Source organism: Galleria mellonella, unplaced genomic scaffold (genome assembly GCF_026898425.1).
Source record: "Galleria mellonella isolate WM207_F2 unplaced genomic scaffold, CSIRO_AGI_GalMel_v1 utg19, whole genome shotgun sequence".
Classification (NCBI taxonomy): Eukaryota; Metazoa; Arthropoda; class Insecta; order Lepidoptera; family Pyralidae; genus Galleria; species Galleria mellonella.
In genome coordinates this window covers 1,953,584-1,980,731 of record NW_026442028.1, presented here as the reverse complement: position 1 = coordinate 1,980,731, position 27,148 = coordinate 1,953,584, and the positions used below count along the sequence as shown (strand labels likewise).

At 30.6% G+C, this 27,148-nt stretch overlaps 1 protein-coding gene across 1 annotated transcript; it reads right to left on the bottom strand.

Annotated features, from left to right (window-relative positions):
- On the bottom strand, window positions 1–25,663 carry LOC113521390 (peptide transporter family 1-like). The gene is made up of 14 exons (XM_031912846.2): window positions 25,505–25,663; window positions 19,532–19,613; window positions 18,350–18,491; window positions 18,095–18,181; window positions 17,145–17,419; window positions 14,444–14,526; window positions 13,819–13,992; window positions 13,095–13,220; window positions 12,736–12,858; window positions 11,100–11,419; window positions 6,427–6,649; window positions 4,623–4,709; window positions 3,695–3,844; window positions 1–2,297 (listed from the first exon to the last, which is right to left on the bottom strand). Exons 1-14 carry the CDS (start codon window positions 25,553–25,555, stop codon window positions 2,115–2,117), a joined length of 2,106 nt encoding a protein of 701 aa, XP_031768706.2. The 5' UTR covers window positions 25,556–25,663; the 3' UTR covers window positions 1–2,114.
- Between the last annotated feature and the right edge of the window lie 1,485 nt (window positions 25,664–27,148).

The window sequence follows — 27,148 nt, the reverse complement described above, 5'->3', positions numbered from 1 at the left end:
TGAATTAGTATTTTATATATTTATTTAATTCCAATAGGCAAATTTTTAATACTTTGGGTTACATTATAGTAATTTTTGTAAGGATCTCTATTTTTTTAAAATACAATATAGATTAAATATATATGCGTTACTCGGTGATAAATAGCTTTCTATAGATTAAAATAATTTTAAAAATTGGTCAAATACTTTTTGGTTTTATCTATTATAAACAAACAAATATAAAACAAAAAAAAACGAAGCCGTCCTCATTGTAATATAAATTTTAAGTAAGTACCTACATAATATATTACTGATAATATTACGCTCTTACACTATATAAAACTATATATTATTTTAGCTTGTGTTTATAGGCTTAGTGTGAATAAGTTTAAGGTCGAATTGTTCCTTTGGGTTTATAACGAAGGCATAATAGCCTCTTGACGTTACACTGGCACGTTTTCTAATTTAAACTACTATTAGAAGCAATAATTATTTACAGCAAAATTATTATCTCGGGTAACATTAAATTTTCATATAACAATATATAGATAATAAACAATAGGAACATTTATTACCTACCTATTCATATTATACTACAAATATTCCTGACAAAATTAAAATAATTGTACTTTTAAAAAAAGAACGAGATTGCCAATATTTCAAATAAAATCCAAATTTAGAAACTTACCACAGACAACATAGAGAATGCAAACGTAGGTCTGATTCCCTGTCTATGTTTGATAGTACTATATACTATGTTGCTATGCATTGATTATGCTGTTAGGTAATGGTTTCTACTTTCTGCCATCAGGATATTTATAAATCCTGAAGTATAGACTCTCATTACCTAATTAATTTTGTATATTTTAAATATGATTCAGTAATCACTGCATTGTAACTGATTTTAACTCGAATTATTGTCTTTTTCTATTTCAACCGCAGCTATAACGATTTGATATATTTTTTTTTTGTACAGAAAAATAAACGTTTTAATGGTAAATATAAATAAAGATAGGTAAATATAATTCATACATTTTAGAACTTAAGTGAAATCATAAATATCTATAGATAATTCTTCGGCCGAATTATTTATGAAAACCAAGTCATAATAGGAAAGCTAATTACCAATGGTATTTACCTGATGGTGGCGCCATTATATTATAAAGTATACTAACTTTATCTTAGCTTTAGTCAGTATTAAAAGACGGGAAAATAAATAGTAACATAAGCCAAAGATTTCGGCAAGAATAAGTAATACACAAAGTAAGTAAACCATTGCGATTTTTTTAAGAAGCGGCACAATCATTATATTGACTAAACTAGAAGTTAATCTATGTAACCACCTAGAAAATGTATACGTAAAGAAACGTAAAGAAGGAATAAAATGTTAAAACGCAGTAAAATAAATCAATATTCATAGTATTGTAGAACTATTTATAATGTATCTCATTTCATCATAAAAACTTTGCTACTTTACAGTACTCAACAAAAAGGTTACACAGCATTCATACAAAAATTTTTTTATATGTCGCGAGCCAGCGATATATTTTTTAATAGCGCCACCATCACATAGTTTTGCGTAAGTTTCCTTATTATTTTCAAATATTGTAAAATATTTGTTATTTGAATTGAACTTATTTGAATATCCTTCTAATATACAATATTATATTACAAATATTTTTAAATTAAATATAAATGTAATGTAATTAAGTTAATGTTTAATGTTATGAATAATGTATACCTGTTACCTTTTTAGTACTTTCTTGTAGATACTAAACTATACAAATATACAACTTGCTTGTAACTGATTCTTGGATTATTTATTATAACATTAAATATTTAATAAAATAATAAAGCATTTTATTACATACTATATAAATTATAAGTAAAAAAAAGAAACAAAATACATTTCTTAATTCGATCATATTGTAGGTACAATTGTCTGTCTCACTTAAAATTTTCGTCTATCTCTTTCACCATTGAGTTAAATTATTATATATCAAATTGTGATGTTAATTGTTTTGTAAATATTATAATATTAAAAAAAAAATTACTTATTTATCCACTTAATATTAAGCTATCTAATTGATGCTATATTAATTAATTTTAATATTTAGGTGGTAATGTAAATTTTCTTAATGATCTAAACAGTCTTCAGTTTGCTTAACCTGTAGATACAATACTTCACTATTACTCCTGCATTCCTTCTTTGGGCCGTCTTCTTCTGCGCTGTGCCCATGCTTGTAACCTTGTGAGAGGTAATAGAAGACAGCCATTGCACCGAATATAAGACCAGTGTAGAAGAAGAACTGTGTCTCCTGTTGATATATACATTTTTCTTTAATAATTATTCGTTTATTTAAACTTTCAGGTATCTCAAAGAAGGTGACTACAATATGGGGTTTTTCAAAAAGGGTGTATTAATGTTTCTTCAGAATTGACACCGCGTACGTGACACCCCTAGTCTTGCAAGCGTCCATAGGCTACAGTAACAGTTTGCCATCAGACGGGCTGTATGATTGTTTGCCATCTTTGTGGTATAAAAAAAGAAACATCGACAATATAAACAAACGTAGTGTAAAGAGCCACTTTCTCCCTCCACCACTCCATCTACACTAGATGAAATAGCGATATCAAGGGGAAGTCATATGTTCAGTAATGGACAGTTAATGGCTGATATAATGGTGATGATGATGATGATGCGTAGATTTTTATTTATTTATTTATTAGACATATAAAACAGATCATAACCATAAAAAAAAATTAAGTATTTATGATTCGGCTAGGTTACAATCCAATTACATTATGTGCACAGCTTGAGTAATTCATGTAAAGTATACACATAAAATAAAGAAGATATTTTACAAAATAGAGAACAAGTTTTTTCTAAGGAGTAAATATTTTGTACCGAATATGTCGATGAATCGATGGATTAGATGAAGATGTTATGTACGTACTAACAACAATAATATAGTATACTATGTGCATACTAACATGAGTTATAATAATCAAATGTAGTTATATTTGTATGAGCCTTTATTCATTCATAAATCAGCGAAAATCCGAAAATGCCTAATATCACCTTCGTCCGTTCATGTCTTTAATTGTAAACCAACGTAAACAGCAACTTAGTTTATAATAATATATCTCAGAATAGATCTGTTTTGAGTAAAACGATCAGAGAGAGACTGTCCAAAAGTCTGCATGGGTACCTATGTCTCACCCGTGTTTCTGCCTTGAAGCAACTTCGCTTGGCTATGTTGCAGTTTGAATAGCGGGATTTGGCAATAAAATTACAGGTTACGGAGGCATAACATCATACTTCTCAAAAATAGCAATATATGGGAGGTGCCATGGATATCATGTTCATGGTACTGTTCACAGCTATAGGTGACGGTTACCGCTTTCATCAGAGAAACCGTGAACTTGTTTGCTTTTAATTCTATTAGATTCAGAATTCATTTATTTGCAGATTATTATAGAATAAGGTACTTTTTTATAGGTGTTACAACAGAAGAACATTATAGTCCAATCTTATTCTGCCAAATATTAAGACTTATTATACAAAAAATACAAATAATAAACTCATCGGAATCACACGTACATACATATTGCAATAATATTTTGTCATTTTTTGTGTACTTATTATTTTTATCAAAAATACATCTAAAATATTTTTTAAACGAAAAACATATAAAATATATAGCAATAGTACCTGGCGATAATTGACGAACAGTCTCGTGATGACAATGATGATAACGTTCCCCACAGCTTCAGTCAGAAGCCATACAGCCATCATCACCGCCTTCATGCTCTCAGGCGACTCTTTGAATGCGAACTCGTTGCCCGTCACGCAAAACAATACCTATAATTAGGTACATGTATAGATACTATATTAAGAGGAGGAAAGAAATTGTTAATAATGGGATCTAACAGCCCGGTTGCTAGCAATATGGGTATATTGCTAGCAACCGGGCTGGCATGTATCAGGTCAACCTCGACGCAGTTCTCGCAGAAACCATTATGGTTAATTCTTGTGGATATCATAAGGATGGACTAACTGACCTGCTTTCATCGTCCTCTATCATCCCTCACTGTTACCTCGCCAGTGTATACTGTTAACGCAGGCAGAGTTACTATTTTATTCTCATCTATTCAAAAAAAAACACACCGCCATCCCTTCCCAAATAGTCCCAAGTTTAATTCCCGCACAACACAAAGATTTTGCGTTCATGCGTACGTCTGTTCTGTATTATTTTTGGTGTTTTCTATGTATATGTGTTTATAAAAAAATAATGTATCAGTTATCAATATCACAGGACTTCATTGTTCTTGCTCGGGCGAAGGAAGAAAGGAAGAGTCTAATAAATCGCGTATTATTTCATTCAAGACTGTAATGCGTTTTCACTATATACTCACGCCAAATATAGTGATTGATAGCTTCGAAACAATAACTCAAACTGATGATTGAAATCCCGCTTATTACGAATATTTAATTATATGATATAATTTTATACCCCAATCAATAATTGTCAAATATCTAATTACAATAAACGTTAATAAAGAAAACAGATTCGTTTGAATAAGAAAATTGATTCTTTGAAAGGAAACAATAATAAAATGAAAAACAATATAGCACCCACCTCAGCAATGGACATAATTAAAAACTGTGGAAGCAGCCAAGCCATTGTGAAGGAATTAGCCTCAGTGATTACTACTAAATTGGATTTCTGAAACAAAACTCATTTATTTTTAATATTGTAAACTAGTTTTATGTCCGTTACTTTATACGCGTGGATTTCAGGAAATAGACAATCGAAATAGATAATCGAATAGAAAAATCTATCAAATAGACAAGATGGCGTATTAAGATGGAACATATATCAGATTTTTAGTTAACCTTTCAGAAATACAACTGTGAAAACAACATTCAATTTGGTGCAACAGTTTTTGCGTGATGCGGAAACAAACATACAGACAGGCTGACAAAATTTCTAAAAATTATTGTTTTGACGTCTACCAGTCTTATTAAAATCCCCCATATTTATTATTCTTAAATATTCCCCATGTATAGACATCATCTAGTTAAATTTTTTTTATATTACTACATGCAGAGTAAATAAAATTCGAGTCGTGAAGATAAGTTGTTTCGTGTAACAATATGATAATAAAATATAAATAATAATTCAATACACTACCAGTTACTAACTAGAACTATGTACATAAATACTTATGCGATCTTAAAATGGGAGTCCAGCAAAATATCATCCAATTTCATTCGTAGGTAGCGATGCGACAAATATCTTTTGGAATTTTTCTAATATATTCTATTTTATATTAAAAATCTATCAAATAACAAAGTGCCCAGTACAAAATCAATTCTGAGCTGCACTCAAGCGATAAGATACGCGTTCAATCGACTACATATTTCCCTTTTCACTTCACTTATTTCATATTTGTATACTTCAAACACGTATCATTTTTCTCCTTTCATTTTACAGAAAAATTGTACAGAAGTTAGTACTTTGTGAATCAAAATACAGATCTACATATGATTAATCACCCTATAATTTTTACATAAACCAAATACATTTAGAGACTAAAAGCCAATTAGATGTTGTATATATATATATATATATATATATATATATATATATATATATATATATATATATATGTGTGTGTGTGTGTGTGTATATATGTATGTGTGTGTGTGTGTGTGTGTGTATATATATATATATATTTGCTGTCGTCGTTCGTAATGTCACGCATGGGCACCACAGAATATCAGCACTGTAGCAATTAAATTACTGCAGCACATGCTGAGTGGTGACCACGTTGGCAATAACAAATGTAAAGTTTTTTTTTTTCAATTCATAATTTATGTAACTTTTTGTTGCTGTCAATAAATGTTTTCTTTCTTTCTTTCTTCTTCTTTCTTTCTATTACTGAAGTTTATGTGAATAACTAATTATTAATAGATGCAAATATTTTATGTAACAAAAAATACAAATATAATAAAAAAAGAATACTCTATAATACGAATAGTTGTCCTCAAAGATACTAGTAAAAATACTACACAGCATTTTTTTAGTGTCAATAAATTATTCCCAGCCTAGCCACTTTCGGGCTCGTAAAAAAAAGAAACGTTCGCAAAAATCCATTTTAAATATTTTTTACGATATCTACTAGGTTTACTCATTTAGGTATATTCAAATCCCTTTAATTCCTTTCATTACTGTTTAAATAATAAAGATTACACACTAACATGAAAATTTCAAAATTCTCTTTTTATCTGAAAGAACATTGGTCCCATAGAAATTTTATGAACATCGATTAAATAGTAGTAGTTTTTAGATAAAAAAAAAACTGGTTTTGTCACAATTGAAATCGGTTTTTTTTTTTATTTTCTTTGATTATATTTCAATGAATAAATTATATACTCACATAGTCACTTCCATTTTTATCAATCACCAACGCATATACGCCTCCACTCTCCACCGTAATGTTAGACGTAATTATTTCTTCATTACCATCCCTCAAAGAATATAATCCGGAGAACACTTCAATTTGTGATGAAACTTGTCTTGTTAACTCTGCTTCTATCATGTCCGTTTTATCCCTTACGAATATCATACCCGTAGTATTAACAGTATCTGTTACTAAAAATCTAAAATATAAAAAGAAATTGTGTAATTACTTGTAATATGTTATATGTTACTTGTAATATATTGTAAATATATAGAAACAACGTTTAAATAACTCAGGACTTTTAATGCAACAATAATAAATTGCATTAGAAAATATATAAAGTGTATATTTCGTCTTTTTTTTTTATACAACTCAGAATGGCAAACAAGCTGACGGCCCGCCTGATGGAAAGTGGTAACCGTAGCCTATAGACATGAGCAGTACTATGGACATAACAGAGTATACTGTTTCGCCCATGATACCCCCATGCATTGCCATTCCTGAGGACTCATGTGTTATTTCTCCGTACCCAGTAAATTCACGCCATATCCCATCCTTCAAACCGAAACACAGCCATGCAGACACAACTGCTTCACGGTTAAAACACGAATGGGACAGAGGTACACAAGCAATCGACTTTTGTACAAAGTCTCCCTCTGTCCTGTGAATACATTAAAAAAAATAAAGTCATTATGCACATTGAGCGCTGCTCCTAATTTAGTCTGTAATTAAGGATTGAAATGGCCACATCTAAGTGCCTACCCTGTTAAAATTATTATTATTATTGTATAATAAAGATTGCAGTCATTATCATAAAATTTGTCCAAATTGTTTGAGTAACAAAGACCATAATTTATACTGCCTAATTATTTCTTTCAACGCACAAGAAATTTTGATTGACTGATTAATATATTTTTGAATATCATCCGACGACTAATCACTGGGTGTCAATCAAAAAGATTCAGCAGACGAGCATAAATTTCAACAGAAAGATGCTTGATAATCCTTCTAATCCATCTTATTGTTACCATCACAGCCTCACAGAGACGCTTAAAGCTTATGAATACACTTTTGTAGAAAGTCTTTTTAACGTTGTATTTACACATATATGCAGATTTTTATTAACATAGAATAATGGATTACAATATTACCTAATATTCTAGTATATTGATTATTATACCTTTCTTTATGAAATACATACAATTTAACTTAGGAATTATTCAAGAATAAATTAGTACAAATTTTCATATAAAAGATAACCAAATTTTTTCAAATTATCACAAATCGACACATTCAATAAATTAATCGTTTGTTTTTTATTTATACTACTATTACCTAGACATCAGCACAGTCTTATAGTCAAGTCAAATTATTCGCCTAAATTAATAATCTAAAGAGAAACGAATTGATTTTTTTTATTTGCAATGGATAAACTCAAAAAGGACTCAACCGACAGTTAATTATAAACTTTAGCGTTGTTAATCGCATATTTTAAATACACTATCGGGACTTAACGTGACGCAATTACACATAACATTAATTGCGTTCAATCCCGATAGTGCATTTAAAATACTTAAGCGATTTTAAAATTATTTCGCCTGTAAAACGCTACATTGTTGGCGAGTAACACGGACTTGTAGCTTATTTTTTTTTATTATTGCTTAGAGATATTTGATTTATCTATTTCAGCCGGTCGCTAATCTATTTATACTTTTATTAAGCTCTATTAAAAAATATTATAACCATGCTACTTGCTCGTCTACTTGTCACCTGTATGTCACCCAATTTTTGCCACACAATCTGTCATATATTAGCCACATTACAATGAAAATATGTCTTGTCGTTTATTGGTTTTGTTAAAATTGAAATCACTATTTTAAACAATGATTTAAATTACAAAATAGTTGTCCAAATATAATATAATAATAAAATATCATTTTTCACTATCATAAACCATACATACATACATACATATCTGTCACGCCTGTCTCCCATTAGGGTAGGCAGAAACAATGGAACGCCAAATGCTTCGATTCAAACAAACCTCTTTCGCTTCTTCCACATTCATCAATCTTGTCATACACGCTCTCTCTCTATCATAAACCATTCTTCCTGAAATATCCCTGATGTAAATACTGAACGAACATGAACAAGGAAATCTTATCACCTCACCGACAAAATTGCCGTGTCTCTTCCAACCTTGATATTGGCAAAATAATCAGAAGCTCGATGGAGCCATTATAGAAAAAATAGATTTATTTAAAAAAATAGATCCTAAAAAATTAAAAAGATTTTTCTTCAAACATCTAAAATCCCTTAGTACATTCGCACTATAAATAGAGCAATGGAAAATCCAGTACTTCTAAAACCTGCCTCAAATAAGTATATTTGTTAGGTTTTATAATGGTTTATAATATGCCTATTAGTCGTTTCGAAATAACATCTATCACAGATATAGTAGAAAAAATAAAAAATATTATATAATATGTCTAAATAGGTATACAAACTTTCCAAAGACTCGTACTCAATAAAGATACCAAGTCATATCACAGAATCTACTCGATTTATCAAGATAGATAAAACGTGCCTAGATTTTTAAGTTCTGCTATTGACTTATTTATATACACAGCAGTGTATTCGCTATTGATTCTATACAGCTATTCTCACGTCCAATTACCGTAGAAGACAAATGAGAATTCTAGAAATCACCAGTCTGATTATCGTCAAGTAAATAACTTATTGAATTATAATTTATAGGTAATCTTTGGTTTATAGTATTCTTGGTTTATTTTTAGGGTTCCATCTCTAAAGAGCTCTGTTATTGTCGGGTTTTCATATAGTAAGCCGACTGAAACATAGATTATAAATTCAATTAATTATTTTTTCAATGTATGACCCTTATGTTAAAACCGAACGTATAATATTACCATTAGAATAATTCTTATGATATTACCACAATATTACTACATTCCTTGTCGTCACGCAACCATTCCCTACCTTGTAATTTTATTCTACTATGTAAATTGTTTTTTTATAATTCCAATCCAAAATATACAGTGCGTTAATTGACTTAACCCATTCCTCAATACTAGCGTTAATATTTAATAATAGAGTCTCAAAAATTGTATTGTGCTGTAAAATCTTTATTACACATAATTTACATTACACAGTACAAGACGTGTACATGCCTATTATTATATAGTCTCGTTGGTACAGATACAGATTGTTCTTTTTTTTTAGTTTAATTTTTTTTTTTTTTGTTACTATGAAGTTTTTTTTTTTTCTAGAGAAAAATTCTAGGACTTAATAATTCCATTCATTCCTCTATTGAAAAAATAGATAAAGCTTTATTTGAAAAATCTATTCAAGATACGATAGGGCTGATATACCTGAAGAAGGTAACCCTTAAAAAAATAGGTTATCTTAATTAATATACTGTATAATTACAATTCTTTTAAGATCATGTTTTTTGTGTTACCAAATTTTTTAAGACAAATTAAGTGGGCGTGGAGAAATTTGTGTAGTTTCTTAATAGTTTTGGTATAAGAGTATTAAATTCAAGATAATATGCCAGAGGTAAATAAATAAAATACATAATGGTATATTTTTAATCGTTCGCGTAGTGATTATATGGTAAAACGTAACTAAAACAATCATATTTAGATAAAAGTGAACGAAATTTTTATAATTAAAAAAAAAATACTTTTAAATAAAAACCAAAAATTGCAACTGGTAACCCTAATACGAGTACTTATAACATCTATCATAGATTAAGAATAATAGCTACAACATCTATGGAATGCTCATAAGCTATCTAAATCGACTTCTATAACTTAAATACGTCAATCACGAATCATTTCTACACGTCCCATCTGAACATTTTGATCGCTATGTTTGCAATATAAATGTTCCCTTTTTGTTTGAATGAATCCATTTGTTTATCGAGAATTGATACGAGATTTTAGTATTTAGTAGATACTACAAGTACTCAAGATACATTTTTAATAAGGCCATTTTTTACATAAGAAGAAAAATGGCAATAAAACACTGTCGTAGCAACAGATTAGTAAGCCGAATCCATCTAATCTGCGAAACGAAACAGTCCTAATTTCCGTTCCCGTCCATTTCGTCCGAAATCCCAGTTGATTTAAGGGTTCCTTTTCAAACAAATGATAAATATAGCGACGTTAGTACATGTCTGTTCAAGCTGGGCAAGAAAAATAAGGGCCAGCAAAATTGTAGTCGGCTGAGCTGACCATTAAAGACAGAGGCAAATACTGTTTTGTCCAGAGCGGCGAATTACAAATATAGCCTTATAGTAACGCAAAACAACGTACCTATTTTTTTCTTTTTATGACACTTTAAATGGCAAATAAATTGACAGCCCATCTAACGATTGTAACTACCATCACCTAATAATGTCGATTTTTTTCTATTTCTATAAATAATAACAATACCGTAATCATAGACATAATATGAATGCCCATGGTACTCCTTACGCGTTTCTATCTCTAACATCTAAGGTTATAAATACCTTAATATTGCCATAGATTGTATTTTCAAACTGAAATACGAGTCGGACAATAATACCCATTCTGATGACTTTGCTACAAAGTTTGTCTCTGGTAATCTATTAAAGCATATCTCACCTGATAATCGGAAATCCTGATTTACTCTTATCCACATTGTCTTTAAAGCTGTGAATGTGATTACCACTCAAAAAAAAAGAGTTAGCACGATTCTCTTCCAAATTTAAAATCTTTTCCGTTGGTTGTATGCAACTACCCGCCAACTCGAAATTAATATTCTCTACACCTTTCACACGTATATCCTTCTTCGAAAAATGTGAAAGAGGTGGAATGGTATAAGTTATATTGTGATGGTCATTATGCAGAGATATAAAACATTGGTTCCCATTGAACAATCGAAGTTGTGCATAACCTGCTTTAGGAAGTACCGGATATTTTGTCTAAAAGTAAATTCATAATAAGAACCTATCCTATTATCCAATTAATATCATAAATGTGAAAAGAATGGATGGGTGTTTGTTACTCTTTCACATTAAAACTACTGAACGAATTTGAACGAAATTTGATACACAGATTATATATTAATCTTAGGATTAGTATCATATAATCCTTGAGAAGCCCTAACGCTAACCTTTCATGATCTGACAGACTATGTACTGAAAAAAAATTAAAAGTCTCTCCCAAACCGGCATGTATATGCAATGAGATAAATTTTATGTCTGAAATTGAATAAAGCGAAAACTTCTGGACTCAGTTCTCTCCCTGCCCCATTGGAAACTTAATATGAATATAAATATATAAAATATCTGCTATATGTCCTAAAAAATTTAATAATATTTTATAAATTTTATTAATCATATTAAAAATAAATGTAAAATATATAATGTTGTTACGCAAATTATACGAGTGTTAATTGTGAAAAATATGCAATTATTTTCTTCTTCAGTTTGTCTTCATTTTTTAAATTTAGTTTCAGACACGAAGACAAACTAACTGCCCATATGATAGAAAATATCGTTAATAAATAATTAATATATGCCGTGTGGTCCCATCATAAAATGGGTTTATTTCCCAAGTGTCGTAAGAGGCGACTAAGAAATTAATTTATATCTTAAAACGTTACTAAAGCCTTCTAAACGTGGCAACTCATTATAAATGGGAGACATGTTCATCAGTGGATTTAATGGCCGATACAATGACAATGATATCATTCATATGAATATTGTGATATGCATGATACTAATGTTACTACCATAGATATTACAACATATACCTATTATGACGCACATGGTATTTCCCATGCGTTGCACTTTCAGAAGATTTAGATGTTATACATAAATGATTATTTATTTATTTTTTTATTTTTATACAACTTAAAATGGCAAACAAGCTGACGGCCCACCTGATGGAAAGTGGTAACCGTCCACCCTTCAAACCACCTTTCAAACCGAAACACAGCCATACAAACAACTGCTTCACGGTAGAAACACGAATGGGACAGAGGTACCCAAGCAATGGACTTAATGGTTTAAAAGAAGAAAATTTATATTATGTCCTTCTATTTTTTATTAATGCGACGGTAAATGAATTTATGAACGTTTCTCTTTCACGCACTGAAGGGATTAAATAAAATTGAGTAAACGTAAAAGTTATATTCTAACTTCTAGAGACATTTTATATTATTTTTTATACGCGGGCGAAGCCACAGGTTACAGTTAGTCTGATATAAAATTAATAGTTCAAAGAGTCAACTTACACTTATATAAATTTCAACCAAGCCCGATACTATAAAGGCGAGTCCAGCTAATATCCCGCCCAAAGTCAACTTATGAAGAGGATTCTTTAGTATATTCCTTTTTTCAAGGAATGGATAAATATACTGGAAAGAAACAAGATATTAATTCTTTATAAAGGTAAGATTATGTCTATTATTGCAAATTTTCAAGAGAAAACTAAAATTATCATTAAGAAAAATATAACAATATTCGAATGAAACTAAAAAAAAAGAAATTAATTAATAAAAAATAAAGAGTGCATTAAACTTAAATATTTTCTAAAAATATCTAAGTCCATAGATTAGAGTAACCATTTACGAGTATATGATTATATGCTTACCTTTTGAGTGATTGGTATCAATGTTAATACGAATATAGGGTTCAGCACTTGCATCTGATCAGGTTTAATTGTCAAAAAGCCAAATCTACCGTCCAGTTTTGTAGCTTGCAGTGTCCATCTTGATCCCTGTATATTTTATACATTTAGAAGTAAATTAAAGTAAAAATAGTGGCCCATTCTATGCCGTGTAGGTCCCAGCGTAGAATGGGCTACCCCTTCCTTTCCAATGAGTGTCGTAAGAAGCGATCAACGGTCGAGGTGTGGACAGCAGTGTCCCTTTTAAAACGTCATCAAAGTCTATGATTGCCAACCCGCCTGCCAAGCGTGGCAACTATTATCAAAACCTCCATACCAAAATTGGTATGAGGGGTATTATGAATGTCAAAATCATCATTCTATCAGCTTTTAACTGTCCACCGTTGAACATAAACCTCCCTCTTGGGTGATTTTGCTAGTAGTTGCCATGCTTGGTAAGCGGATTGGCAACCGCAGTTGGGATTTGGAGATGTTTTAAGAAAGATGCTGTTGCCCATCCCTCACCTTTCCTTAGTCGCTTTTTACGACACCCACGGCAAAGAAAGAGCACACAGCACTGAATGTATGGATGTTACTCTTTAAATGAAATTAGATATATGAGTAGATTATATCCTATCTTAAAAGTACATAGGATACTTTTCACAAAACCATAAGAAATTGTAAAATATAAATATAAATGTTTACTTACCATCTGATCAAGCAAAGCCCAAAAGATAGGCGTGACAGTAAATAGCTTGAGTACAGACAACGTCTTCTTGATATCCCTTATAAACCTCTGGTCATATTGAACTCGGGTGCTGTCCAACCAATGCCCACCTTTTTCATTCACATTTCGTCTTAGAGCAACATTTTTCAAACCTAACTACAAAATATAATACATGCAAAGTGTCTAAGCAAATACGAAAGTGTTAAAAATTTTTAATAAGCATAACTTTATTAAAATCAATACAAAATTGATTGATCATGTGAATCAATAATTACTAGTAACGTATTAAATTTCCATTTGATGCTTTTACAACAAAATTATTGATTTAAAAAGTAGTTGAATTATTATTTTTTTAGATACGATTAAACTAAAATTGTTTCGTTAGATTAAGTAAGCGTCTCGACTTGAGTCCATTGTCTAAAGTTCATTTTCTAAAAAGGCCGATTAAGAATGGAACTCTAGGCTTTTATGTAAATAAACTCAAAGTAATGTCAAAATAATTCTTTTCTTTTTTTGTTTTAATCATTCTACTAAGAAATATATACAGCAAGTTCTAGATAGATATATGTATATAATACTTAGTCCTGAATAATAAATGACTACTTACAGAAATACACTTTATAAAATCTAAAACAATATTGCCTTCTGGTTTTTTCATCACATATCTGCTCTTTGCACTGACGAATATCACTGAAAATATAAATAATCTATGTAAATAAGATGTAGTCAAAATTATACCGCAGTGTAATAAACTCTTATACATATTGTACATATAACTTATGCAGTATAGTGCATTGTTTACCAAGGGAAAAAAAAATAATATAAATGGATATTTTGATTTATCGGGCAATATATTACTAATTATTTATTTAATTAAGTATATATTCTTTTCTGGTAATAAGCATTTAAAAAATAGATATAATTTTTGATTCTAATAAAAATTTTAATACGGAATTAAAACGTTTTTACTTTTATATAATTAACTATACTAGAATAGACTAGACCAAGCTTTTGAAGTGTCTGGAATATGATTGATGGCCATTTTATGCAAGGCGATCACTGCAATCCTATTTTCTTTAACATCCCATTCCATATTGTAATTTGATAATGAATACGAAAAAATCGAAAGAAGTTTTCAAAATAATAAAAGTGTTCCAAATTCAAAATAATTAAAAAGTTAATAAAAGAAAAGTTTTTATGCAACAATATTTATGGCCAGACTAGTTATTTAGATCCCTGTTAGGAAAGAAGAAAGCAGTTCGTACTAATTTTACTTGCGACTTTGTCCGCGTGACCGAGATGTGTCAATTAATAAGTCTATATTTCTCTGTTCCGAATATAGATGCACACCTTAGGTTATATAGATAGAGAGTATCCATACAAATGCTTCAGAAAAGCGGTCAACTTTTTCATACAAGTTTGCGTGATAAATAATTGTTTCCTTTATAACTTCTCTATTTATTTTGTTTTATAATTTTTAGTTAATGCACAAAAACTTTTTTTTTATTTATACTAAACTATTAATTATTAAATAATTAAATATAGATACGTCAAAATACATATTAAGCGTAAGTTTAATACTGATAAAAAAACGATAATTAGCAATTAGCTGACAAAAAGATCGACCCGTTTTTGGGACTCGATGCTCTATCTGTATAATCTAAGATGTATACCAAATTTTATGACTCTTAGCCAAGAAATAAGAAACAAACTTTCTATCCCATTTATAATATAAGTAAAACCATTATTATAAATAAAACTATAAATGTGCAAATTGTTCCCTGGTATTTTAGACGTTTCCATATATATATAAACGACCGATAAGTGGCCCAAAGTACAAATGTCTATTTAAAAAAAAACAAATGGAAATATTATAAAAAATTTTAATTTGTTTACGAAGTAATATATAAATAATATTATATAAATAACAAACTCAACATTATGGAAAATTTACGTAAACATATCATAAGAACTCATGTGAAGGTTAAGGTATATTTATTTTATTTATGTACTTAGTAAACATAGGCATACATATTATAAATAACACAATGGAAACGAATAGAAAATAGCTGTGTGAAACGAAAATAAATAGAGTAACTCAAAATAGATGCATCACATTTAATTACGTTGATCAGCAAACAAGTAGAGATAACATCAGTGAGTGTTATTACAAGAATTTTATTATTTTATCCTGTTTTGATACACGTACTTACTAGTTCTTACTAGATATTGTTTAAAAAAACAATCATAAAGTACACCTTTTGACAAGAGTTCAACGATCTAAGAATTTATCATTTATACTAAATGTTCTTGAAACGTTCATGTAACTTAGTAGTCTAGTGATTAGCACGCCTTTCAACCTTAAAGTTCAAAATTTAATTTTCATTAAGTAGTAACTGTTACCGTATGGTCCCGGCATAGAATAGGCCACCGTTACTTTCCCGTAAGTATTGTAAAAGGCTACTAAGGGAACTTAATGGTTAAAAACGTCTTTCTTAAAAAATCAATAAAGCCTTATTGCGGTAGCCCTTTATGGGAGAAGTCTATATTCAGCAATGGACAGTTAATGGTTTAAATGGTTAAAGTTATCCCTTATAACTATTATCACAGTACAAATAATGGTACTAAATTATAGTATGAACATTCCCTGCCACGGCAATCTAACCTCATTCCCTTTCAAACACGCGTCACCTACCACGCATCACTACTCTAATGGATGCCTCTAGTCTACGCTTCAATAGTCGCTGATGTCAGAAAAGGATAGAATATATACAATATTCACGATATATATATATATCGACGACGAGTTAAGAGGATAGCGTCATAGTTCAAAATTCAATATACAATAAATCGAAGTGCGTGCTTTTTCCGCGCTATCCCTAACTACACACGCAGTCATTGTCGCATGTACATTATTGTACATATTCGTATCTTACTTGTTTCTGTCGTAGTGACAATCACGGATCGTGGACTTTTTATATGAGGTGTCCGGAGTGTGCTATTACATTTATTTGTATATCGATCAATAATAACATTTGGTCTCTCTAGTAACAGAACAAAAAGAACTTTAAAAAATCTACTCTTTCTGGAAAGTATGAAATTATATTAATCTTATAACTTTTATTGCATAAACCATCAATTTAATTAGTTATCAATGCTATACTTTTAAATTTTCATACTGTAAGAAGTAAACTGTGTCCCTAAACAGTTGACTAGCCCTTTTTTTAATCCATCTAAACATTTATGACTTAAGATCATAGATATTGTCATACCTAGGCCTTTTTGTAAACTAAAAAAATTGAACTCACCTATAGATATAAGGACGACTATGCTTGGTGCTCCAAACGCCAGTGAATAACAGTCCTTATCACCAAAACAATGCACTTCGGATCTGAGTATTGGTGACATGGTTTTAGCTATGAGACTCCCAGTGCCCACATTAAAATACAGTATGCTAAAATATATGGCAAGGTGATGCTCTTGCTCAGGAAATTTAAATTGATCCCCTCCGAACGCCGTGACACAAGGTTTTATGCCTCCGGTGCCTATCGTTATCATGAAAAGTCCAAGTAAAGTGCATAATCTGTAAAAATATAGAACATTTTTTTATATAATGTCAAGTTATCGAACGAACATATGCTGTTGGTGTTTCTATGAATTTGCCGTGTGGTTCGGGAATAGAATGTGTCATCTCTTCCTTTCCCGTAGGTGTCGTAAGAGGCGATTAAAGGAACTATTAATTAAATTAACTTAGTCGAGACAAGAGCAGTAGCGTCCCTCTTAAAACATCACCAAATCCTAACTGTGGTTATCAATTTGCCTACTTATTTCTATGAATAAATAAATAAACATACGACCCGCCCAATGATACATATTTGGTTAGTGTATCCTATGAATGTTCGACACACGAGGACGGAGGCATTGCATGCAGATTTCCTAATTTTAAGAAACCTAGTTATTAAAGGCTTTTTAAAGAAATTCCTACTATATTCCCATGAAGAAAACTCTTATTAGAAATTTATTGTATTAGTTTTATAAATAGATAGATACCTATATTTAAGATGGTCTAAATGAAAAATAAATCAATTTTTTACACTAGTACTTTCGTAATTATATTCTGATAAACAATTTTGACAGTCATTGATGGCTGATACGATGTATATTTTCGATTATAAAAAGAATGTTTATAAAAAATTCTTCTCAAATAAGTACCCATTTATTCTATTTTCTAATTTTAATTTTTTTATTCGACACTTACCGGCCAGGTAGCGCCAGCTGAGGTATAGCGGTGATAGCAACCAAAATGTTACCTGCTGCATAAACAAACATCAAGTACAGGATCGTCCTAGAAAATTTTTTAAAAAAATTAGATACATAGATATTAAATAAAATTATATAAAAATGAACATCATAAACGATCAATTTTATATTACATTTCAAACAATTAACAGTACTTTCTATAATACGTTTATCCAATTCCTAAATTATATTTAATAATTTCAACAGCAATTACCTGAATTTCCCCAAATAGTTATCAGCTAAAATACCCCCAATAATAGGAAACAGATAGACTAAAGTGCTAAAAATGTGATATGTTTCCGTCGCACCGTCGTCGGAATAGCCCAATTTGCTACGCAAATAAAGCGTAAGAAATGCTGAAATAGAAACAAAATTTAAATATCACAAACCACTGCATAAGAATAAGAAAACTCGATATTAAAGCCTATACTAAGCCACTCAATAAGGTCAAAATTTCCCTTTATATTTGCCTTATCATCCCAGACCTTTAAGTTTAATAAGAACCAAACCTTAGAGAAAATACAAGTGTTAGTCCGACCATAAAAAAGTTCTAAAATTGCAAACCACAACATAGACAAGTTTTCCAAATACACGGCTTATACAAAAGATAATTTTACCTACAGGCGAAATGTACTGTCACGAGGAAAAACCCGTAACTAATAGTAGGACTTTTATAACTTATTATAATAGATGGACAGACCCATATTTTGAAAAACATATGGTCTGTCATTCAAGCAATACAATTATATTTATATATACAAATCGCCATGCTTGTTCACGATTTTAATAAGATTTGAAAATGTCTAACTAAAAAGTATATATATATAGTTTTTATTCCAGAAAGAAAAAGTGACCCAATAGATAATGGTAAATGACAAAACGTTTCCTGGTTCAGCTAGTTAAAATATACATATATAAAGTAAAATTTCACATTTTCATCTACGCCAATTTGGTCGGAAACAATTTACGTAACTAATTATGCTAATAGGATTCATTTTGCAATAATCAACATAAAATACATTGCTGTTTTGATTGCATAAGCATTGTCAATATCCCTTATCGTATCAAACACTATTGTTGTTGCCACCAATACGTGTATAATATTATCTATGCTAATGTGGAGTATTCATAACCCATAACATTGATTTAGAATCTAAAAGAAATTAGATAATAGATTAAAATGTGGGCATCGCCCCAAGCCCTAATTTTCTAAAAAAAAAATCTTTTCACTGCATAGTTATATTTTTTTTTTTATAAAAGTAACATCTTTAACATGGATGAATATTAAATTGAAATTAAAATATTTAATCATTAAATACAGAGGTGCGATTCTGTTATCTAGATGCAAACAAGGAACTGTCAACTAAGAGCAATATTTTAACGATCGTCTTCTTACCTCTCATACCAGAATAGGAAAAACGTTCACAAAATTCGGCTAAGATGATAATAATTACTACCCTTGGAAATTTGTCCTTGGCCTGAAATGAAATAACCATAAATAAATAATTTATCTAAACGAGATTCTCTACAAAAATCGCCTCTCATATTACTGACGGGAAACAACTGCGTTTAGGTTTAAAGGGTGAAATATGATAATAAAATTATAGGCAGTTTTGCCTATAACATAATAGTCCTTATAATCAGCTCACACATAAGAAGCACCATGTATAGTGTATGATAAGCATAGTGCTAGTCATGTCTATAAACTACGGTTGCCCCTTTCTATCATCAGGTGGGTCGTCAGCTTGTTTGCCATTTTAAGCAAGTATGATACTTGCGTAAAATGGTAAAAAAAGGAAAAAAATAGTACGATCTAAATTGGCTAACAGAGGACAAGGGAGACAGCTCAATTTACAAAACTTCCTGGAGGGTTGTAATTTAAGAGGTACCCTTTGTTATAATAACTAATTCATGTAAGTTCTTATAAAGGATTACGTACTCATATGATAGTCTCCTATTTCAGAGAGTACGCCGCGTTTGAACAGGAAGCTTACAAAATTGTGTCCACTCATATTTGTTTAGTGAAAATATTCAATTTCTCTGATAAAACGATGTAGAACTCTCTCTCTTAACAAGATGCTAATGTTTATATATAAAAGTTATATTTTTTAACATTGTCTATATACATACCTATACGAGTATGTATAACGGGAATTTTATGCAGTTACGTCAGTGCAAAATGAGACGCTGTGACGCAAAGGGGCCGTACGCTCCCTGAAGAAGATGTCCGGATGAAGCCGAAATAAACAATTGTCGGAAAGGACATAGTACGTTTACAAAATTCCCATTATATACCATATATAGGGTATGTCTAATTGTATTCTTGCTTCGTAACCATACGAGTTTTATTAATGAAATAACTAGCAACAAGCCAAAGTATTACAATAATATTAAAATATTGGTAACTAAAAAGTAAATTCATATTAAAAATATACATTTTTATATCAACCGTTAACTGTCCACTAGTGAACATTAGGCCTTCCACATAAGGGGAGCACTGCCAGTTTACCACGCTTAGTAAGCGTGTTGGCAAACGCAGCTAGGCTTTGATGATGTTTTAAGAGAGAGTCTGTTGCCCATCCCTCAATCACTAAGTTCCCTTAGTCGCCTCTTACGACACCCACGGGAAAGGAAAGAAAGGAAATTTATATATAGGTATTTATCTTATACATAAAAGATTTTGCCTTTAAATTCTCGTAAAGAATTTCAAGAGTCAGTAATAGCTTTGGTGAAACTTCATTCATTTTCCTGAGAAATAGAACCTTTTCATCCAATTGAGTATTATTTAAATAAATTGATGGATGATTTATGATGAAGTATATACTTCTTCTTATCTCTAATATTAAAACTAAAAATAAATATAAAGCACTATACAAGTTGAAAATATTTAGTAGGTACAATATGCTTAGCACCTTGATTACTCAGCAAGTTATTGGTAGAGTTTTGCGTGATATAATTCGAAATCAAGATCACAGAACAACAAAGTGATTGCTATAATCTGAAGGATAAATATAAAGCAAAAGTAGCAATGGACCGACCTTATATTTCGCAGATCCGATAACCGGTGAGGAATAATAATAGCCTTTATTTAACAATCTCACATAATACCTATTTCTTTCCTAAATACTATTTTTTCTCGCCATTGTTGCGAAGATTGTCTTACTTCACCAATCGGAAATATGGATAGATAGATAGATAATTTATTTGCATTACTTATAAGTACACAATATGGGTTCTTAAGTTGCGACCCTGAACAGAAGTAGTTTAAGATAACTCCTTAATAGATAATCCGAATATTTTTTTATTATATAATACTTAAAAAAGCAAACAAGCTAACGACCTATCTAATAGAAAGTGGTAATCACGGTATTACAGGGAGTTTTTTCTTTAATGGATGATAATAGAATGGTAACCGCCTGCGCCAACGTGACAACATTAATTACAGCATCTATATTCAAGGGGGAAGAAATTGTTAAATACGGATTTGAATGAAACTTTGTACATGGGTAGATTATATATGTGGGTACTTTATGTACTGGTTTACACGAGCGAAGACACAGGATATAGCTAGTTAGTTAATAATACATTCTTTAGTACTTACTTGATTATTTCAATATCTACCACTTAAATGAATTATTGATCGCATATTTATTAAGACAAATGACGAATGTGCGAGCTGTATCGAATTGAACCATAAAATTAACATATCTAGCTGAATAAGAGCACCTTACGGAGAGACGGCATGAATTTCATAGAGTCCAGTCCTGCACAACTTTTTATCCTTAGGCCGTAGTTTTAGAGAAAGCGTAAAGTCATCCATAGACGGTCAATTCAGCAGTAGCATCGTTCCGCCGCTGATTCCTTTATTGTATATTATTATTAAGTCAGGCGTCATTTATCAGACATTAACAATTATATTCCGTGAATAAATAATTAAGTCATCATCATCTTTCTACCCTTATCCCAATTATTATTTGGGGTCGGCGTAATATGGTTTCATCCATATTACTAAAGGATTTGACTTATAGTTTTAAGACCGGCCGCCTACCTGATGTCAACCCTCTTTGGGAATAAATAATTAAGTATTACATTTAAATCAATATCTTTTATTACATCAATTGTACGAATAGCAACAATCCCTACAAAGAAAAAGTACTTTATTTGTAACATACAATTATTTAAATAGAAATAACAGTTTCGCATATATATATACAATTGACATGAACGCAACATAGCGGCCTTAATGTTGAAAGCAATTATAATCGATCTATTAATTTTAAATGTTAATATGTTTATTTTATTTCAATAATACTGTTACGTTGGTGCCTACTACAAGTTATAATCCAGCCATAGACATTTAATTAGTTATACATGATTATAATGCTATAAACTAAAGACGTCACGGGCCGCAACTTGAACACAGCTGGTGTAACAAAGCGATACATTTCAACCTAAGCCCACGAACGTGTCTTGCATACAATCTCTTTGACTTATGTAGACAAACTCGATTTAACTCCTGCCCTGCTACTACAATTGTCGGCATCAACTGTGCTAAATTGAGTATTCGAAGTCATAAAAAGGTTAACCTACAGCGCTATAGGTACTCAGGAAAAGTATTGCCACTATTGTATTTCAGTATTTATATCCGATTACCAGAAAAAAGGTAAGTTAGTAATGTGGTTTATAGGCAGTAATGGAATGGTAACCCCGCCTTTATTATCGGTATACGGGAGCGGGTCACCAGGGTACTGCCAACACAGTTACATCACAGCAAAAACACGAGTGGGGCAGAGGTATATAGATGACTTTAATACAAAACCTCTCTGTAATTGTTCATTACAACTGTTATTATTGTAAGAAACAATAATAGAACGACATAAATTTTTAAAAATTTGCGAACTTGATTTATTAAGTTTAACGATCAGATTTTTGAAATTTTGCATTTCGTCACGTCTGGAAAACATAACAAAGTCCCTTATCCACAAAATTTCTAAAACGGAACCATGTGATTTCATACTTAAATTTTTTTACATCTTTTATCTGACTGTATCTCCTTATTTTACCACAGCATACTATTATTTGCAAGTAAACCCTATTTTCTCATATTCTGAATGAAATTTTTTAACTGAAATTGTTGACTGTCTCGAAAGGATATATAAAATATAATTATTTACATTATAGTACATTACATTTCTATTTGAGTTTGCATGTTACTATAGACTTGCATGTAATTAAATATCTTGGACTATGGGAAAAATATATTCGTACCTACTTTTACTGTAATTTCCAGTGCTGAGTTTGTTACAATCATGGTTATGCAATAAAAGTGTTATTATTATTTGAGTTTGCGTGTTACTTTAGACCTGCATAATGTAATTAAATGACTTGGGCAGCTCAAATAATAATAACTTGGGATGGATCCCTGGTTACTCAAATATTCATGGAAATTAAACAGCTGACCAATTAGCAAAGGAAGGACCAAAGAAGACCCAAATAAGACCAGAATCTTATTGCGGTTATATCTACCTAAAGCTTAGACATCTCAAACTTGAAAACTTAAAAGCAGTAAATAATAGATGGCTCTTATTGTTAGGACTAAGTCATTTAAAGACCCTGATTAAGTGTGTTTTTTTTTTAGAAAAATACTCAATGAAATTAACTCGTTTAAATAAAAATAATATGTATTTGTATATTAACAAAGGCTCTTACTAGATATCGTAAACTAAATAAACACAGGGCCCAACTAAACTTAAGCCCAAAAACTGTTTACCAATTTTGCCACATGAGAAAGAAGCGACACAGCACCTAATTTGTGATTGTAGCCCACTCATACATAAACGATATATCTCCATTGGAAAATATACTTTATATCCTGAGGAGATAAAAATATCGCTGCTAAGAACATCTTAAAACTTCTATCACTAAAAAGAATTCACAGCAAACTTTAATATTATAAAAGGGCAAGCATAAAAGATCACAGAGGTCGCAGTGTTACAGGTTTTCTAAAGTCCGTCTCTCAATAATAAAATAAAAACCTTAGACCTTATCGTCACTTAAGATCAGATGAGATTATAGTCAAATGCGTTCAATACTAATATAAAAAAAAACTATTCTTATATATAATATAACTATATATAACTCTCTATATATATAATATACAGAATAAAGAATAGTTTTTTAGAACCTAACACAGTGGCATAGGAAGTAGTGAGTGGGCAGTAGTAGTGCTAAACAGAAGTTAAAATAAATATTTACATAAATTATAAATCATTATATATATATATATATATATATATATATATATATATATATATATATATTATAATATATATATATATATATTATAAACAAACAAACAAATTATTGGTGAAATTATAACCGTCGCGTTCATACATAGACTTTATGGACTATACTGTGCTACATCATATCAAATATTACACTTCATAATATTTCTTAATACACAAAAAAAAATTAATAGACATAATTTTTGAAGTAACAATGGTGTTCACACATTGTTATATGTCCTGTGACATATAATATAACAATGTACATATGTCGATTCTGAGTTGCCATTATCTAAATTTGTCATTAAAATTTTATAATGTAACCATATCATGTGTTTTAAGTTAATATACGAGTAAGTGTATGCTTTATTGGCAGTCCTTAAATAAATTATTAAATTAAAATTTCAGTTTAATAATTCATCGAAACTATTATGTTAGGAGAACTAAATGTAAAGTGGTTCTGACTCAATTCTCTTATAAACTTAATTTATATTGGTCCTTGGAATATTAATTTCATTATAACATCAAACTGAAATTTTAGTTTAAGAGATAGAGATAAGGAATGGGTTTGATTATCGACCTCAACGGGAGGGAAAGAGATTGTTAGTGATAGTGTTCAACAGCGCCATTGCTAGCAATATACCCTGTCAGGTCGACCTCCACGTGGTTATGCCTGGAAATCATTGTGGTTAATTCTTGTTGAATTCATCAAAATGAGCCAACTGACTTATTTTCATCCTTACCAATTCATCACACACTGTTACCCCGCCAACGTATACCAATAATACCGACGGGGTTACCATTCCATTATCACCAATAAAAAATCGACCTCAATGTCATCAATGCCCTTAAGCATTATATACTTTATTGCTTCTTATTGAAGTGAAATCTCTGACATACAAAGCTTATCGGTTTAATATTGAAAACAATATATTTTTTAACTTCCGTATTTGTTTTATCAGCCTGTATCTTAGCACGTGCATGAGGCATAGCAACAAGAAACAGGGCTGTTTGAATGGCGTAACTTTTAGTTTGAATTACTTCGTTGCTTCATTTATAAAAAAATAAAAATAATAAATACAGACCGTAGGCGAAGGTCGTGGTTCGGCGTCAATCAAATCCATATTCTTAGACATCGTCACACGGCACTTTGATGTGAATATAATAATAAACTACCGTAATAATACGTAACATCTCTCTTTTATTGTTGTCAATGCAAACACGCGTTTAGATCAAACTCGTCATATCTATAGTGAAGCTTAACCAGTCTCTTCATTGTGTACATAGCCTTAAATAAGCAACAAAATTGTTTGTTGTCAACTTAGCTTCATTTTTAAACAAGCCTTTACTTGCGGTTTTATCCGTATAGGTTTCGATTTTGCTCTATTCCAGAGACTCAGAAAGCAAATTGAACAATACAATATTGCCCACATATCTAATATCGGTGTGCCGTATTAAACCAGAGGGCCTACCATGAAATGAAATTCAGAAGTTTCGGACTCAATTTCGTGTTTTCGTTCAAACCTAATACGGCCCAGTAAATGGAGATTAACATTTCGTTCGTCACAAATCCTACCATAAAAGTCCAAAGGAATAATATTTTATTATTTTTAATGTTTTTAAACTGTAAGTATTATGTAATTTTAACATCAAACTTGTGTTTTGTTCGGTTCCGAAATTTCGGAAAACATTTCATGGTAGGCCCTCAGATATTTACTACAAGTCGAATCCTATGATTTTATCCGCGTAAATTATAAGTATCCCACGAGATATATCGGTTTACAACTTTCATTCAAATCCATTTAATAGTGATTACACTTAAATATGTTTAGAAACTTTCATATTTAACAAAATGCTTTAAAAAGAAGGAGATTCACAATTCAGTTATATTTTTTTGTTTTTTTTTTTTGTTTATTACCTCATAATTTCCTTAGTTATATATAAACCGTTTTGATTTTTTTTTATCTGAAAGAAAGAGAGAGAAATCAGTCTTTAGAGATTAGTCCCATAGAAATGTTATCAAAATATGTTCAATAGTTTTATTATTAAATCTAAATTAAAATTAATGATTTTGCAATAACTGGAGTAATTTTTGTTTTTTTTTTTTTTGTGGACCACAATCTTATAGTATTTTACATTATTAGTATATTCTTATCGCATATATAATATTAAAAACAACAAGACGCTGCACCGAAATTATATATTTTTTTAACTCAACAACTTTTAACAATTGTCTATGAATGAAATAGCTGTTTACCGCGACTTCGACAAAGTTAAATTTATCGTCTTATGACTTCCACTATCGTTGAAATTTCGGGAATTTATAATGCTCACATTCTAAATACTAAGTCTAAAAATTTATACCTACTACTTTCATATCGCTAGATCAAATAATTTCATCAAGGCGTTAACTAGTCAGTCAATATCCTACTGCGGAGAGAGAAGGGATTGTTAGTAATGGGATGAAATAGCCCCATTACTAACCACTTACCAATGGGGGGAAGGGATTGTTAGTAATTGGCAGGGTAGTCCCCGTTGCTATCAATGTACCCTATCAGGTCGACCTCCATGCGGTTCCCCCTGGAAATTATCGTGACAAATTTATCATTAAATTCGTCACAATGAGCTAACTGACCTGCCTTTTCATCCTTACCTATCATCCCTCACTGGTGCCCCGCCAGCGTATACCGATAGTGCAGGCGGGGTTACCGTGCCATTTTGACCAAATA